At 42.5% G+C, this 18628-nt stretch overlaps 2 protein-coding genes across 3 annotated transcripts in view; both read right to left on the reverse strand.

Moving 5' to 3' along the window:
- Positions 1–12143, reverse strand: part of lonrf4 (LON peptidase N-terminal domain and ring finger 4) — a 15541-nt gene extending 3398 nt beyond the window's left edge. Inside the window, exons 1-9 of one of the 2 annotated variants that reach the window (XM_076291702.1) lie at positions 11281–12143; positions 8822–8940; positions 8045–8167; positions 5962–6135; positions 3421–3550; positions 2845–2920; positions 2293–2407; positions 1495–1616; positions 71–229 (exon numbers count right to left, since the gene is read on the reverse strand). In XM_076291702.1, coding sequence (XP_076147817.1) covers positions 71–229; positions 1495–1616; positions 2293–2407; positions 2845–2920; positions 3421–3550; positions 5962–6135; positions 8045–8167; positions 8822–8940; positions 11281–11578 — 1316 coding nt within the window. In that variant the 5' untranslated portion in view covers positions 11579–12143. Of the gene's footprint in view, positions 1–70; positions 230–1494; positions 1617–2292; positions 2408–2844; positions 2921–3420; positions 3551–5961; positions 6136–8044; positions 8168–8821; positions 8941–9064; positions 9597–11280 lie in introns of those variants that run through there. The other variant, XM_076291703.1, reaches the window with a different exon arrangement.
- A 2500-nt stretch (positions 12144–14643) lies between these two features.
- The window catches only part of med7 (mediator complex subunit 7), a 123829-nt gene continuing 119844 nt past the window's right edge, over positions 14644–18628 (reverse strand). The window contains exons 2-3 of the mRNA XM_076291708.1: positions 16240–16286; positions 14644–15674 (exon numbers count right to left, since the gene is read on the reverse strand). Of these exons, the coding sequence (XP_076147823.1) occupies positions 14919–15665 (747 nt within the window). The 5' untranslated portion in view covers positions 15666–15674; positions 16240–16286 and the 3' untranslated portion in view covers positions 14644–14918. The remainder of the gene's footprint in view (positions 15675–16239; positions 16287–18628) is intronic.

Raw genomic sequence — 18628 nt, forward strand, 5'->3', positions numbered from 1 at the left:
TTGGTGGTGGTGTTTTGGGGGTGGTGTTTTGGGGGTGGTGTTTTGGTGGGGTACTCTGACTCCTCCGTACCCTTTGCCAGGCTCATAGCAGCACATGCCAAACTTCTTGGTGCCCGTCTCCATGCAGCGGCGCATCATGAGGCGGTAGCGTGGCTCAAAGATGTGCAGCGGGCATGGAATGCCCGGGTATGCCACCGTGCACACGAAGATGGGGATATCGGTGGTCAAGCTGAAGGCAAAACACAGGCACAGCAAAAACATCGATATGTTAGATGGAGAAAATACGTCTTGTGTAGCACAAGCATAGGCATGAATGCGATGTGTCATTAAAAAAAAGTTTAATCTGCCTAAGGAGCTGCTGACAACTTTCTACTCAGCCATCATTCAGTCTGTCATCTGCACCTCCATCACTGTCTGGTTTGGGTCTGCCACCAAACGGGCCAAACAGGGCCAGACTGCAACGGACAAATAGGGCTGCAGAGAAGATCATTGGAGCTGACCTTCCGTCCACCCAGGACCTGTACCGGTCCAGGATCAGGAAAAGGGCAGCAAAAATCTCTGCAGACCCCTCACATCCTGGTCACAAACTATTCAACCTCCTTCCCTCTGGTAGGCGATACAGGGCACTGTTTGCCAAAACCAGCCGACACAAAGACAGCTTCTTCCCCCAAGCAGTCACTCTGTTGAACACTCAGAAAAAACCCCCCACCCTGACACTGAACAAAGTCAATCAACACTGTTCTGCTCATCTACCTCATGTGTACTTTAACCTCAGTTACAGTATTGTTATTAATACATTATCAATGCACTGAACTGCCTTGCACTGTTTTATGTTTAATCTTAAAGCTCAGTCTATACTGATATTGCACTATTCACACCCTCTTTTCAACTGTATATTGCATCTTGCCTGTGTCTGTTGAGGTGTCCACGACTTGGCAACCTTGACAGAGGCATTGCATTACCCTATACCACCCATAGTGTCTATTTATTTATTTGCAAATGTACATACTGTATTTATTGTCATACATAGCCATATTCTACTGCCTTCATTCTATTCTTACTGTTCTGTTTTTATTCTTTTTACTCCTTTATGTTTTTTTTTGTATCCTTATATGTTAAGTGTGAGAGCAAAGATAGAACCGGAGTCAAAGTCCTTGTTTGTTTACGCAAACCTGGCCAATAAAGCTGATTCTGATTCTGATTATTTTAGTAGGCTACGTCTATCTTGCAACATAAATTACAATGCGTGCTGACAGTGTTCTGAGCAGTGTGACATTTTCTTCTCAGTTTGAAAAGACAAAGTCTGAGATATAAAAATGACTGCTGATTGTGGATTAATATGATTAAATGAATAAATGAATAAATGAATAAATGAATAAATGAATGAATAAATAAATGAATGAATAAATGAATAAATAAATAAATAAATAAATAAATAAATAAATATCATCGTCGTCTTCTCGAGTGGAGCCAGTCACCAGGACCAGGACTCACTTGGAGAGCTCGGCCATCTCGGTCTCGTGCACCTGCTTGCGCTCTGCCAGCTGTGAGGGGAAGAGGCGGGTCATGACGTCCTGCAGTAGTACCGTGGGGTTGTACTTCCTGTTCTTCAGATACTACAGGAAGAGACACACACACACACACACACACACACACACACACGCACACACACAGGAAGAAGAGAGGGGTTATTTATGCAACTCTCTTCACATTCATATGTGGACAAAAGATTAGGAGCAGTATGAATTAAAAACATGTGGCATGGGAGTTCATTTCCTGCATTCATATGTGTTATTGTTATGAATATTTTCTCAACTAACATTAGCTTTGGGAGTGCAGCTACATAGACTATGTCAATTTGGTCAACCAAAATATTCAAAAGTTCTAACTTTTACAAGGGCTATTCCTTTCAAAAAAGCTCTAAAGAAAAAAATACCATTACACTACCAAACAGAAGTGCAATTATGAAATGGAGAGATAAGATGTTCCTCTTTATTCACTTTAATCACAGACATTAGCTAACGTTAAATTGCCATGCGAAACAAACTACACTATCAGGGGTTTTAATTTGAGTTTGAGACTCCTGCTGTAGGTGCTTCTTCACCAAAAGAGAACTGATATACAGCTGATAACTTTCCCTTTACTCAAGCTCCATCTCCATATTTGGTCTGTTTAAGGACACTGCATTGTGCAATGCTTTCAGAGTTACTGTACCCTACAACCAAACCAAAGCTCATTTTCATCACGCTGTCTCCACAATGGTGGAAGTTCCATTTTGCAAACCAGAAGTACCTCCTGTAGTGGCTGTTTGCAGAGGGGGCATCGCAGGTTGTGGTCTAGGCTTCTTTCAATGCAGTTCTTGCAGAACGTGTGCCCACAAGGCGTGGTCACTGGCTCATAGAACAGTCTTTGGGAACAGAACACAGGAGCGTTGAGACGGCATACATAGCTGTGTTAGCACAACAAAACACTATACAAGACAGCTCATGTTCATGCAGTAGTATGCATCATTGACAAAAAATAATCTGTTCTACAACACTGAACTTTCATAGACACTAGTTTGTCTTTCTCTCTCTCTCTCTCTCTCTCTCTCTCTCTCTCTCTCTCTCTCTCTCTCTCTCTCTCTCTCTCTCTCTCTCTCTCTCTCTCTCTCTCTCTCTCTCTCTCTCTCTCTCTCACACGCACACGTGCACAAACACAAATATACAAACATTAACTGACACACACACACACACACACACACTAAAGGGGGCTGCTAAAGGGCGGTGAGTTAGTGAATGTGGCATGGACAGTGGGATCAAATGACTGGGGTGTCCAGTCCCGGGCGAGCCAGCTGGCGCTCACCTGATGCAGAGCGGACACTCAAAGTCAGAGACGGTCAGCACGCCGAGGGTCGATTCCCTGTCCACGCCGCAGTAGGCTGCAGGACACAGGAGAAGTGGATAAGACACCGTCTCAGCGAGACCCACAACGACAATCAGTTTTGCAAACGTCCAGGACGTCCAGGATGTTTTTTTTTTTAATGCGGCTGTCTCTGATAAACATTTCACCATAACTAATTATGTGGTTCTTATGAGTACAAAGATCCTATTATCCACTCCCCCAAACCTGAGAGAATTACATGTTAAAGCATGCTGATGTTATGAATGCATTTCGAGGTAGTTATGAAATCAGGTTTCAGAAAAAAAATATGCCATTCACCTCAACACAATGTTCGCAATGTAGTTCAGTCTTGCTGTCTCTTACATGCAAATTAAATGATTATTATACTAAATCTTATAAAGGTAGTCATATCTAAACCAGTAGCATCCATTCTTTCCCAGACCACTATGATTTCGCCACATTGATGATTTGTGACGTTTGCGATTGTGCCACGTGTGCCGTGATTGGGGCCTCCACGGTTGACCGTCGGCTCCTCACCTCTGCTGTCCCTCTCGCCCCTCCTCATCGTGGGCTCCTCTTCGTCCTCGGCGGCGGGGAGGAGGGACACGGCTTGGCACAGACTCAGGCAGCACTCGGTGCTGGAGCCCAGCTTGGCTTTGGCTGCCATCTGGAACACACCAGAGAGCAGCATGAGTGGCAGGAGTCACTTTACATCCCCACTGCCAATCTCTACCCAAGCCAGAGAGAGTCAGCTAAGCAGCACTGAATAACAGACCAAAAATTCACACACAAACATAAGTAAACATACTAAGCAGGTTTCAATAGAAAAGAACATTATCAGCAGATAAACTCACTCCTCCCCCCTCCCCTAACTCTCCTCAAAATATTATGCTATTTACTAGGTCAAGCATGGAAACACTCTTTACAGCATCAAATTGACTATGTCCAATGGAGATCTTATGACAGACAGTGTGCGCCATTTTTAGTTGTTATGATATTTCATATTCACTGAGTAACTATAAAATGTTATCATTTTGTTATAATAAGTCTGCAAGAGGTTATCTTATCAAGTAAATGTTGCCTTAAGAGTAACTAATAACTAGATTTACCGCAAAGCAGTACAAAATATGACTGCCGCTCAGTCCTGCACATTCTCTCTGCAAAAATAAATCTTGCTTGTCAATTTGTCTCCATCACCTGCTCTTGCAACTTTTGTGTGTGTGAGTGTGTGCAGGTGTGCCCGGAATCGTTGACAAAATTACTGAAGAAAAAAAAAAATATGGAAGAAAAAAAACTCTGACTAAACCTATATAGACCTCTCCAGAATAAGTCCCGCCTCCGTAACTTCCGTATCCATCCAACTTCCTGGCGTCGATTGTCTATGGGAAATAACATGGCGTTTCGAAATATCAAACCGGTAAAACATCTGTAGGTAGCGAAGTAGAAAAAGCTGGTGGGCAGATTGGCCTACACACTTCTGCCATCTAGTTTCCACTGGACTTTTTGATTGTCGGTGCCGTTTAAGTAGTATATAGTATACTACTTAAACGGCACGGCACCGACAATCAAAAAATCCACTTTCACGATCTTTCAAAACGCCATGTTATTTCCCATAGACATTTGACGACCGAAGGTTGGATGGATACGGAAGTTAGGAGGCGGGACTTATTCTGGAGAGGTCTATGACCGCCACTTCGGTAGAGCAATGGATCATAATAACACAATAACAGTGTAATAACAGAGATTATAACTTGCCATCAATAGTTCTGTAAGCATGCAGCCCTGGCTTTGACTTGTTTACAGCATGTTTATGTGAGTTCAACTAGAGTGTGCATGCTTCCCTCACTGCTTTAGGTAAGTGATAAACAGACGGCTAAGATGGCCCTTAACCAAACAGAACTTTGATTCCTACGAGTGGTTAAGCTAGCCTGACCACCCTGCTGCAGTTCAAAAGTTCACACTTGAACGTTCACTCAAGCTGTTGTCTACTAAGGCTGTTATGCTATATTTGGAGAAAGGGGTGAAGTTGTCACACTTTCCACTGACTTTCTATGTTGATGGGTAAAAAAAGGTTGTTACTTTGTATCCATAACTATAGTAATTTCCTATAGTCGCTTTGGTTAAAAATGCGTCAGCCAAATGTAATGTAATGTATAACCAACATGACAGTGATTTATGTAAATAAGAAAAGTGTATTGACTACACCCATGGATTAACCAGTGTCCAACAGCCCAATGGATTCCCTGCGTGTTATCATAATAACTGAGGGACTTTTGCAAAGTCAGTGTATAAACCTTAGTTAAAAAGTGGGAAATGACCCACCCCTGTGTATTCACTTCAAAGGAAACATAACAGCGCCATAATATGCTGCTATCAGTTGCCATGAAGATTAGTATGGTGTGAAATAACAATGGAGTCATGGATGGCACCATTGCTTACTTATTTAAAGCTTTATCTCACAACGGCAGATCATTTGCATGTGGCCTAATCTGCTACAGTATCGGAGCTTCCTGATGAGGACAGCCATGTATCCCATGAGAATAGATGGCGTCCGTCATGTAAGGGATAACGGCCGCCGAGGTGTCCTGTTATACGGAATTAATGGACGAGGGCGAGGGGCAAAGAACTCCCCGACGCGCAGCGGATAACAGGACACACCTCGAAGGCCGTTATCCCCGCTTATCACCCGGTTGCCACTGTAAAGCAAAGGAAATACGCGGTTCCATTTAAAAAGAAGCTCACTAGTTCAGCTTGTTGTACAACTTTCGTTGGCCCTATAACAGCGATAGCATGGACAGTTAGCTTGTTTACAGTTGATTCCATTGTTGCGAAGCCTGCCTCCAGGCTCAACCGTCTTCCTACTATCGTTTATATAGTTACCATTCATAAGCATTGATATGGAACGGCGATTAAACTTTTTTTTACCAGATCTACTTCATAGGTGTCCCGTTGTTCAGAATTAAAAGCCACCGCGCCAGCCAATCAGAAAAGAGTATTTAAAGCATCACCCTACAACACTGGCATGCCAGCAGGGTTTTATAATGCACGAGTGGGGAGTGGGGGGTATGGGGGTCTTACCTTGCCAGAGTCGCCCCTTTCTTTTGCCCCATCCTCTGGGGGGCACCTCAGCTTCTCCCCATGGGGGGTGCCCTGGGAGCTGCTGATAGGACAGTCCTCCCGCAGGAAGTCAGACACCACCTGCAGAATCCGAGGCACCTCCTCAGGCACAGACATGCCTTCAGCCTCCAAGATCTACACACACACACACACACACACACACACACACACACACACACACACACACACACACACACACACACACAGTTTGAGGGAGAACAAATGTAAAAATGAAACAAAAGAATGTGTTGAAACCACATCACGGTTGAAATATGTCTGACTGTCTGGTTTGTTCCCATCAGAGAAATCATTTTAGTTACAGTAACCTGTCTGAATCGAAAGAGCAACTCATGAGATATATGAGACCATGGATGAGTTAAAGCAAATTAAGCTTGCTGGCCTCTGTTCAAAACTGTTTTTAGCTTTGTAGTGGCTTTGTGAAGTTCAGAGTATAGGCCAGCTTACTAGAAGGGTTGGTTTGCTTGTCCATCAAAAACTAGCCATTTTATGGGTGGTTCCTGTCCCACTCTGGCAATGCAAACTATTTTGCATCCCTTCTCATCAGGGGTAAGCTGGATATCCCATCTGTAACCCCAGACTACGCCCTTCATGCCCAGATGAACAAGATGGAGAGGGTGGCCCGCTTTGTCCTGTCCCTGGCTAGTGGCCACAGGGCAGCACTCCTGACCACTGAGCATGGGATCTCTCTGGCACTGCTTCTGAGCGGCCATTTTATCTCAAGGAGGATTTTTTTTACCCACTATTGTTCTAACTGAACTATCAAACTTAGATTAAATGAGACACTTTAAAACCACAAAAATTGTGAAATTGTGAAATGAAAAACTAGCCATAGCACATACTCCTACCACCAGCCAGCACAAACAAACCATTTTGTCAGCGTTTCTGGCCCACCAGGTATCCATGGTAGTCATGTGACTGCAAAGTATGAATACCACTGCTTGGTTGAATTTCCCATTGTCATGCGTTCTTTAGAATGTGGACTGTTCATTTTTTATTTAAGGGGCTACCGAAGGAGTTTTGGGATCTTTAGTCAAAATAGACTTGACCCTCCCTTCGCCAGCAATACATTTTTCTATGACCCTCCAACATGATTGGGAAGAGGCTATTTTCAGGTGCTGCGTGATATCATTGTGACATAGTTCCATGTCAAATCAGCCTAGAAAATCGCAGCATTTCATTTTCCATTAGTCATTACACTTTCTAGCTTGAGAAGAGACAAGTTTTCAATAGGAAAATTACCTTAGTCACTTTTAAGCGTGATGCTAGCGGGCGAGATGCTAATGATCTAATCCGATTCAATGATCTATGCTAGGCTGGAGCTAAAAGTGGTATCGCCAGACTGGAAAAAGGTAAAACTCAACTGTTTAACTCAAGGGGAGGTGGAAAATGAGCATATTTCCCCAAATGGTGACATATCCCTTTAAGGTTCATCAGAATCCTGGGATATGCCCGCTTGACAACAAGAGATATGGAACTAACGACTGGCCTTTTGCCATAGCAACCATCAATTTAGAACTAGTAACAGCAGTTTGTCCTGCAAGTTGAGAAATTAGTTGATATGTGGTGGAAAGAAGTAGTTCTACAAACGAGACAGTTTTTGAGATTAAAATGTGTAAATTATAACAGCAAATGAACAAAACGCAAGTGGCAGCAGTGGTATAAGCGGGATAATGGAGTCCACGGCATTTGGTCCACAGAAAGAAATGCACTTACGAGGTGTAACGGCCCTCCGCTGGCGCGCTTGAATGTGCATTTCTTTCTGTGAACCGAACGCCGTGTCGTCCATTATCCCTTGCTTACATGAAAGTTATAAAATGTGATTACATGACTGGAAACAAACAACCTTATATCATCTTTTTTATGACACGTTAATAACACCTAACACCTTAATAACAACATAACCTTGTCTCACACACACGCGCACACACACACACACACACACACACACACACACACGTGCAGTGCAGTGCAACAGGTATAGGCACACACCTAGGCTGATTGACATGACGCCAAGGCACCTCACCTTCTTGATGTGGGTCTTGGCCGGGGCAAAATCAGCCTGCTGTTTCAGGCAGTGGTGGAACTGGATCAAGGCCTCCGTCTGCAGGCCCATCTCCATCAACACGTTCCCTTTACGAAAGAAGCCCTGCACATCACAACACAAAGAGAGAGAGTGTGAGAGAGATTGTGTGTGTGTGTGTGTGTGTCTATCTAGAGGAAGATGAAAAAACATAATCCTGTACAGACATAATTTCTTGTTAAGCACCTCATGTAAATAAGGAATCATCTCAAGGCCATGCCAAAGGGGAAATGTTACAAAACTCTAATTCCATGTCAGACAGCCAGAGAGATATTCCAGCTAAATGCCCAACAGGCAAAAGTAAGCAAATAAAGGCATCATTATATCACCATCACAAACACATAGCGTGAAAAAACTGACTAAAGCCTGCGTTGTAACAGGCAGTTCTTGAATATGAGCTAGAGCTACATACCACTGTAGCTCTCCAACAAAACCACCTGTTCAAACATTAATCATATAAGGAGATTTCTAAGTATAGGAGCATGTCAACATGGATTAACTAACAGGTAAACATGCTTGACCTCTTTTGAATTCACATCCTGCCAGTAACGCATAATGTGCGACTCAAGAAACTCTCAATCTGTGTGCTATATATAGAATGTTAACTGGAATGAAATCCTTATCCTACATTCCTGCATGCATTATGGACACATCGTGTGACTGCATTTGCATTTGACATCAGGACAGGTGAACTTTGAGCAAATCTGGTCAGTAACTTACCTCAGTCCAGTTTGGACGGAAAGTGCAGAGTTCGTCAAGGTCTCGCAGAGCGTCGGAGAAGCGTCGCAGACCCATGTTGGCTTCAGCCCGCCATACTTTCAGACTTACGTCATCAGGGGCTAGAGTGTTAGTGAGAGAGAGAGAATAAGAAAGAAAGAAAGAAAGAAAGAAAGAAAGAAAGAGAGTGAGAGAGGAGGGGAGAAAGATGAGCTAGAGTTGCCTAGTCGACTGAAGGATACTTACTCATTTTTCAAAGGGCCATGTTCTAAATCTTGCAATCAGTACAAAAAGGCAAGATCAATAGCCATTCTTTTACCAGCACTGTCACCTTCTCCATCCTGTTCCCAGTTCTCTAAACAAAAGACGCTCTCCTTATGAGCTGTTTGGTAACAGCAGCTAAGCCATGGCTGCCTGCATGTAAACATCCCATAAGTAAAGACTAGAGAGCCAGGTGCAAAACACAAGGTCACATGTGTAAATGCAGGGCTCCCAACTTCAGATATTGACCCCATTTGACCTGATTCTGTTTTAATCCTGTCACATCACTATCACCTGCCATTTTCTGAGATTTCTGTAGACTTCTACAGCCGATGTATGCAAACACATGCCATCACAAGAAAATGATGGAAACCAGGAAGAGAGTAGTTTCTTGATGACGGGGTGCCTGAACTGATTTGCTCCAATGACTCTCAGATGTCATAATAAACAGACTTGTGGGGACACTATAAACAAAACTATGTATGACAAGACTTAAAAGTCACCCTAGGACACAACAACAAGATAGCTTGGCAAAAAACCATGGAGTGCTCTCTGAGACCAAACATTCTGAGAAAAACTACATGGAGGCTGAGCAGTGCGGGATCCACAAAGGTGTCAATGCAGGTTCTGCAGAACCATAATCACACACAATGAGTGTGACAGCAGCAGTTTGAATTGCATAATAAAAAATACACCCAAATATTTCCCCATCATTGATGATTTGACACACTAAGAAGAACATGACAGGGCTTCTAACCACACCCTTATAAACAAAGAATTCTCTTCATGGGATGTGTAGTCACACAGGTTGAGTGAAAATACAGAAGCCATCATTTGATAGGCTGTTTAAACACACACACACACAAACACACACACACACCTATATATAAGGGGTGGCTCCAAATAGTGCAAAGTTAGTAAGCATGAAAAAATGTATTTCATAACCTGTGTAAGACAATACCTCCCCTCCCCTGATCTAAATGCCACAACATTACCTGACCACCGGTTCCACTCTCTCTCAGTATCTCAAACATGTCACCAGCGCAGCAACAGCAGGGTCATTGGAGATGGCGGCTCATTTAAGAGTATGGGCTGTGATCCACCTCTCTCAAGGTTTCTAGGGCAAGCATCAACCGCTTATCACTAACACTGCACTGGCTTCAGAGTGAGGGCATCTATGCCATGGATCACTATAAATATGAGACAAGGAAACCCTGTACAGTACACCATGGTCGGAGATCGGCTATTGGATAGACCTTTTGGGGAAGATGGAAAATAGTGTCCCCCCTCAATACACAAAATACATTTAGTGTCCATTCAATATCTTGACACCTTAATTAATTCAAAATCAATAAAGTAGGATTATAGACTGATTGTTTATAGATTGTAGACATAACTGCAGATTGAGGCTACTCACTCATTCACAAAAGATTATCTCCAGATTTGCAAATGGAAAAGGCATAAAGGAAAAGGAGATCACAAGAGGTAGCCTAGTCATTTAGGCCCAATGTTCAGGGACTTTATATGCTAAGGCCATGACAAAGCCAACCAGTCATGAGTGATTCATCCAAGAAGTTTTATGTCAGGTGTTATACAAACCTCAGAGCCAATAGCACCATTCCCCCCAGGCATGCTTATTACAAGACACAGCCAAACAAATCTACTGATAACTATATTGTGTGACCCCCAACCACTTAGAGCCTTATGCATAATGCTACCTTGTTATGTCAGAATAATACACACCTTTTAAGTTTGCCCCATTTGACACACTTTGTCCAACTATTGTTTCTAACAACACTACTCGGGACAGTAGCAGCACAAGGTGAGGTCAGTGCAAACGTGACAACAGGACTCTTTTCAGGAAGTGGCGATATGATGACTCTACGGGAAGTTCAAACAACACGAAGAGGAGGTAGCCTATGCATAACACTGACCTCTTCTTCTTTGTCAGTAACGAGACAGTAGGCTAAGAGCGGCTGATAACAACAGGGAGATGACATTGAGCCAGATTTGAACATTAGCATACAGTGGCTTGGACCAATGGTGCAGCTGGGGGTTAACGTGTGCATGCTGTTACATTGCATAATTTAGTTTTGTAAGCCTAGGCCGACAGTATAGGCTACAGCTGAGACAACTAGGGAGGTTGTGTAAGTAGTTCCCCCTCCCCCCTTTCCCTGTCTGTTATGCACTGAATCCCTTACCTAGTTCTATTCCCTCATCCGCAATCCGCAACGCTACTGTGAATTCGCTCGTTTTGAGCTTCTCCTGAATGTGGCACTTCATTTTCGTCTCTTCCGGGCAGCACTTCTCGATTATTCCTATAAGCAGCACGTTGTTCTTGATGTTTTTTGCGTCTCTTTGTTTAAATCTCTCCTTGCATGCGGGGCATCTTGGCGGCAGGTAGCTCCCCATGCATCGCCGGCAGAACGAGTGACCGCAACTCATTGTCACAGGTTCGCACATTAGAAACAGGCAAATAGGGCATTCCAGCAGGTCCATTGCGAACTTTCTGATACAGTCAATTGTACGAGTAGAAGTTGAATCAAGATCTCCCTTTCACTGGCATCTATTAAGCTACTCCTGTGGCCTTTCGCTCCCTACAGGTTTCGCTTACAAGTTAAGTAATCAAGGTTATGATGACAGACAGTGCGACAAATTTGCGACTATCAAATCTAGGTTACCAATCCGACATCGCTATGGTGTTACAAGGAACGATCAGCTATTTATTTATCAGCCACAATCCAATGTCACCGATGCGCTGCAGTTGTTTCCAAAGTCGTTCAACAAGATTCCCACTTGCGTAGAATTTTGGTTTCACCAACAGTAATGTTAATGTTGACAATATCCTTTGTCAATCATAACTTAGTCTGTGTTCGGAAAGTGACGTCTTCCCTCTACCAGCATGCTGAATACAGGCTTTTCTCTTCAGTCCAAAGGCTAATGTCCACGCCTTGCGTAGGCCTACCGAACTGCACTCCATCAACACTGAAATTAAATATTTGGAGTAAAGAACGGGTGTTAAAATATTACCGTCTTCTGACTAGCCTACTCACTGCCCAGCACACAGCAGTCTACAGCTGATAATGTCTGGCGCTATTACGTTACATAAATAAAGATCACATGGTACAGCGGCTGGCCTTTCTATTGGTCTGCCACACTTGTTGTGAAACAGTCCCATTCGCGTTTCGTAACACCAAATTTCAATTCCAATCAATATTTTACCTAAGGTTCTCGTGGAAGTTGTCGGGAATCCTGTTCTGTAAGTGGACACGCCATATCACCCTGTGACTGAAACAAATGCAGTCTCTTCTGGTGCGTTGTTTTCACCTTGATCTAAATCAGACCATATGCCATGTATACATATAGCCTAAGTAATTCTGCGACTGAAACTCCAACAAAGTCCGCAAAATGCTGCGGCAATGCAAATTTCAGAAGTACGGAGAAATGCGCATGTATCTAATGTAAGCTAACAGGAGAAATATGCATGCATGAAATCGTGGTTGTGCAATAGGATATTGTCAGATTCATTTTCCTGAAGCGTTTAAAACCCCACACTAGGTTGCTGTATTCAAAACGTGGCTAGTTGATTTAAGATAACCCAGAGGAAGCTGTAAACCCGATAGGTTTACAACTTCGGAGGCTGCCTTCAATATAGGCCTAGCCTAAAAACTAGGCTAAACCAAGCCAAACTGCTCTTTTATTAGGTGGTTTACCACTTCCTCTGGGTTAACTTACCCGACCTGACAATTAACCACCTACTTGGAACGCTCCCCTGATCTCCACACATTCTGTATGGTCCAACTAGATTCCTTCTTGAGCAAGATGCCTAATTATGTGGCATAACTAGGCTATGTCGTTTCAAATAGTTCTTGGACATTATAGAGGGTAGAACAAGGGTAGAACATAGGCACACTTCAGTTTAAGATATAAATAAATGATCACAATAATCAGTCATTACTCATACAATAACCACTGCATTAATTAGACTGCACTGTGTATTTTGCTAAAACAGGACAGGATGTTCCCTTCATAAATGTATCATAACTTTTGAACAAAAGGTGACACATTGATTCAGTTTGTTTCACTGAGAGGACAACATTGTGAATCTCTCATAGGTTTTTTCTCTATCTACAAGAGAAATTGGGGCAAAAATTAGATTAATTGTGTGTGTTCTCCTCAAACGTATGAATTATATTGTACACCATGTTAAAAGGCTATTTCTCCTGATTACAGTGGTGGGTATATTTTATCTCTTATGTAGCATAACCACACAATAAGCCTTTTTGTGCAACAAGGGCATTGAGTAGGCTATATAAACAATTGAATGTTCCGCACAGTCTGCAAAGAATTGGCGTAAGGGTCGATTAACAACAGGCAATGCCTAGGCCTACTTAATATTTATCAAAGAGCCTCTACATTCAATTAAACTTTTTTCTATTTTCGCAATTATATATTAGTTGGTTGACATTTTGTTCTAGCCTGGCTTCCTTTTCATCTCATAGGCCTACCACAAAGTTAACAAAGTCTATCCCCCTTATAATGCTAGGGTTGGAAACATTTCCCAATGGAGAGCACCCACACTCACAAAATAAAATGCACACATACTGCACCCTTACTGGAGCCCCACATGGTAATTTAAACATAATAAAAAAAATAAAAAAAATCATCCAGTGATTATAGTGTTTTTCCCCTTATAATTTTTTGCCCATAATGCTGTCAACCACAACATATTCCCTCGTTGTAACCAGTAGTACCTGGAACCTGTGGAAAAACAGCAAAGAAAGCACATGGAGGTGAATAGGAACTCACACAAGCATATACAAACTACACAGTGAGCCTTGGGCCCTGGGTCATGATCAGCAAACGGCCATCGTCCAGAAAAGAAGCCAGGTGTCATGGCTCGCAGAACCAGATAAATGCTTAACAGAACATGTGACACGGGCCTTTGTGTTTATGGTGGAGTGAAGTAGCGAGATCTTAGCCAAATGACTTCATCATAATTGGGTGTGTTACCGGCCCCACACTGACAGCTTGTGCAACAACCCTAACATCTCACAGCGCAGATCCAGAAGGGTGAGGAATTTACCCAGTTGTTATGGAAGCAAGCTGCCCTGATTAAATAATGTTGTTTGGGGTCATCTCAGTTCACATCTAACTGGCTAGGAGGAGCAAAACAACTGAAATGTACATTTAGGTAGAACCCTCTTCACTGAGCTACTGATAAGAAACCATTCTCAAAATTGTTTTCATGTCAATCTATTTCATATTCTTAGTTTGATTATTTTCAGACAGCAAAACCAGTTTGCAGCACTTCTGAAACTATTTGGTAAGAGTTTAACTCACCTATTTCACTTTCATTTCACTACTGGTTACGCCACTGGTAGTAGTAAAACGGAAAGTTCATAAAACAGGTGACGATGGGATCTTTTCCAGACAAACCTGCAGAGCAAATTCAAATTTGCATACAGGTTCATCTGAGTTTATCCAGATTAGAAAGTCCAGCAATTTGACTTAAATCTCCATTTGCCCAGCTTTTGAACTTGATCAAGATCCAGAGGTCCCTGTGTGTATCAATCACTGTTTTATTCAAGGCAAGTTTGGCAATATATTGATCCACAAACTGAGTACATAATGCTAATTACTCTTCTAAAAAGGGGGTGCTGCAATATGCAGTGTGTTTCCAAAACAAAACCAACTAACTCTTAAAGATTTGGTGTAAGAAATACACCAACACTGTACATTTGAAATCTGCAGGGTTTTTTTTCCCACACAGTGCAAATTAACACATAGAACATGACAACAAACAACATAAATGTAACATCAGAAAAAGAAAAAAAACTCAGGTCATCTCATCAATGATACTGCACATTGCTGCATCTTTGTCAAATTCTTTGTCCTTCTTGGACACAGCAGCAGTCTTGTCCATGTGTGGCCCCATGCAGCTTCCCCCTGCTTCCTCCACGTCCATAGGTTCACATTTTAATCTTGGAGCTCCACCCAAAGCTCCAGTGAGACTCCCACTCGCCCCAGCCCCCCCTGCGGTAGAGCCCTCTGGCTGAGGCAGGTCGTCGGGCAGTGAGGCCAGGCAGTTCTGGATCATCTCGACCACCCGCTCGAGGTGCTTCTGGAAGCGCTCTGCCGTCTCCAGGCGCTGCCTCTTTTGCACCTCCATCATCACGCGCAGCGTCTCGCGTGCTTGGTGCGGCCGGTACTCGTTGATAAGGTGGTGCATGTGTACGAACAGCAGCTTCAGGTCCTCCAGCTTCTCCTCGCGTTTGATGCTACCGGGGCTTTTAATCAAGATGTCCAACAGATCAAGGAAGTTGACCAGAATGGACATGTTGAGCTTCTTGAGCTCGTGTTTGTGGTCAAACTGCATGGGGTGTAACCGTTCGATACCTTGGCTCTCCAGCGGACGGATAATCAGGTCGTCACATTGAAACTGGTTGCCGAACATCATGTAGCTGTCTCGGATGGGAGGGGGTGGTTTGGGAGCGATGCCTTTCCGCACATTTTCGTCAGTGTATTCTTTGATATACTGCATGGGCGGTGGTGGCAGGGCACTCACCTGCTGAGATTCACTCATCCTGGCGCCCTGATAAGGAAGAAGTAGAAGAAGACGAATCATCAATATAGGAACTCACACACAGCTATCAGTACTGAAGAACTGTTTTTACGTTTTTACTACGCAATGAAGAGAAGTAAACATTCTTCCGACGGGCTGCTTCAACAGTTATTTGTAATAGAACAATAAGCACGCAATGATGAGTGAGTAAAACCACCTGGTGATAACGCCAAATGCAAACCATATACCCAGCAATTAACGTTAGCCAGGAAGCTCAGCCGATACTCTGTTAGCTCGTTAGCAGCCCCTCGCTAGCGGGTATTAGGCTAACGCTAACCAAAACATCTTCCTCAAATTTGCTGTTTCAAACGGCTTCTATGCTCAAACAACCTTGCAATGAAGCTCACTGTTCAACATTAAAAGCCAATGCACTTTTTACTGAGCAAAGTAGAGAGTTAGTGCAAGGCTAACTACCTAGCTAGCTGATTCTGAAGGCTGTCTTAACCAAGTTCCCCAACCCATTACAAAACAGATCTAACGTTAAACACATCTAGGAAAAAATGAATGTATAAAACTAATAAATATGCTAACATACCTCTTTATAATGCCCTAAAGTGAAATTCCAAAATCCTAATACATCAGTAACGTTAGAACTTCCAGAGGGGTATTACGCCGCGGCGAAACGCGCTCCCAGAGTGGATTCTGTTTACCCACATACCATTAAAGATGGCGATTGGAGCTACTGTCACCAGTAACGCCGTATTTGATTGGATGCACTGAAAACCGAGGCGAGGCGGATACCGCTTTACAAATTAACAAAGGGTGCAGATCATTCGTCTTTTTGTCCATTTATCCTCCATCTCTTCCTTCCTTCCTACTGTCCTTATCAGGATGGAGGAATGAAGTAAAGGAGATGTCAGGAGAGACAGATAGGCCTATGAGAAATGAGATGTCCTGCTTACTCACGTAGCCTATCACTAGACGTCAATTACTGATGCATTAGAATTAACCTTAGAATTAACAGACACGCAAATTTCAGAGAATATTAACTGATACCAAAGCCTAAAATGATCATAGGCTATTGAACATGGACTATTCCTACTTATTGACCCTGATAATGAGATAGCAATGAGGTCAATGTTTGATAGTTCTCGAGACATGAATACTTTTATTTTATTTAAATACAATGCGTGAACAAAACATGTTTTAAGTTTGCATGGTAGCATGTTAATTACAACATATAAAGATGTTTTCTTGGTCTATCTACTATCTTATTGTTGATAATAAATCCATAGGCCGAAACTTGTTGGAAACCTAAAGTTGATCGAGGGAACTTTTCACTTTGACAGCTTGAACCAATGATTGCACAATTTTAACTGAAAACGCTTCCGCATATATGATGCTCTCGTGTTTTTCTGGCGTATTTCTCCTCTCTCCTCGTTCCAGTAGGAGTTAAGTCATTTAGACTCCTCTGGTTGAAATTAGAGAAATGAGACATCCTCAATGACGTCGAGCTTTGAATGATTTCCGGGGCATGAGCTGAGACTGAAGTGAGCTAACTGTCTATGGAAGTGAGAGGCTCAAATAGAGCAGTGTTTTTCAACCTTTTTTGTGCCACGTCACACTTTTGACACTTAAAATGTCCCACGGCACACTACCATCCTGTGTGAAGAAAAAATAAACATACCATAGCCTAAAATTTCAAATAATACACAGATATGGCCTTATTATGGCTTCTATGCAAGACCTGCTCAATAAAACAAGCGCCCTCTGTTTCATTTGTAGGCCTAGGTGACTTTATCTAATTTAATTGTTGTTATGAACTGGATATGTGATGATTCTGTGAATACTGGATATGGGGCCCCCGTTGTACATTGCCTGCATACCACAAATAGTGCAATCATACAATCAATGAGAGCATGTTGTTATAAATTCTTTGATGCAACAGTTGCTTTTCTGGACCAGTAAGTGACATTTGGATAATTTTCTGCGGCACACCTGATGATCTCTCACGGCACACTAGTGTGCCCCGGCACAGTGGTTGAAAAACACTGAAATAGAGGGATGCACCGAAGTAGGCTATCATCATACACATCCTAATCGCATTGAGAGAGACAGCACCTATTTTAGGCTGAAAAAAAAATCCCCTGTTGCCTTAAACTAGGCCTACATTTCCATGTTTTAAAGACTCACACGTGGGACACATCACTCAAAAGAAATATAGTCAATTGGGTTTAGAAATCATTTTTGACTATAGGGCTGCAACAATTAGCCTAATCAATTGATCGATTAGTTGTTGGCTATTCAATTATGGTTATGCTTATGGTTATGAGAATTCAAAGAGCACGCACATCCAAAAACGATAAATACTGGGTGTAGCAGATGCTAAATAAGAACGATGAGTCCGCACACCAGAATCTGCTCCTTTAACGTTTTTTAATGGTATATCACCACGTGTAACGTTTCGGGCCCTAGCCCTTCATCAGACATAACACAACTGGGGAGACACTCCATATACATCCATGATTAATCACATGACCTATCATGTGAAAGTGCAATTACATCATAAAAAAAACAGATACAAAATGTATATGTATAGTATAGTATTGTTTTTCATCTATTATCACTACCTTTGGTAGAGGTGCCTTTAAAACTTGTCAAGCTATGCTGCACTGCAGGCCTTTCCTTACCTACCTGATTTATATTCTCTAAAATATTTTGACAAATGTTGGAATATACATACATTTATATCTGTTTTTTCATGATGTCATTGCACTTTCACATGATACTTTAGGTCATGTGATTAATCATGGATATATGTATGGAGGTGTGTCTCCCCACTTGTTTTATGTCTGATGAAGAGCTAGGGCCCGAAACGTTACACGTGGTGATATACCATTAAAAAAAACGCTAAGGAGCATATTCTGGTATATGACATTTGGCAACATAGCCTACAAACCATAATTCTGTAAGATAATAAATTA

This window comes from Alosa pseudoharengus, unplaced genomic scaffold, assembly GCF_046254945.1.
Source record: "Alosa pseudoharengus isolate Yale_2024_CS ecotype anadromous, Long Island Sound unplaced genomic scaffold, YU_APseudo_1.1 YU_APseudo_1.1_scf_19, whole genome shotgun sequence".
Taxonomy (NCBI): Eukaryota; Metazoa; Chordata; class Actinopteri; order Clupeiformes; family Clupeidae; genus Alosa; species Alosa pseudoharengus.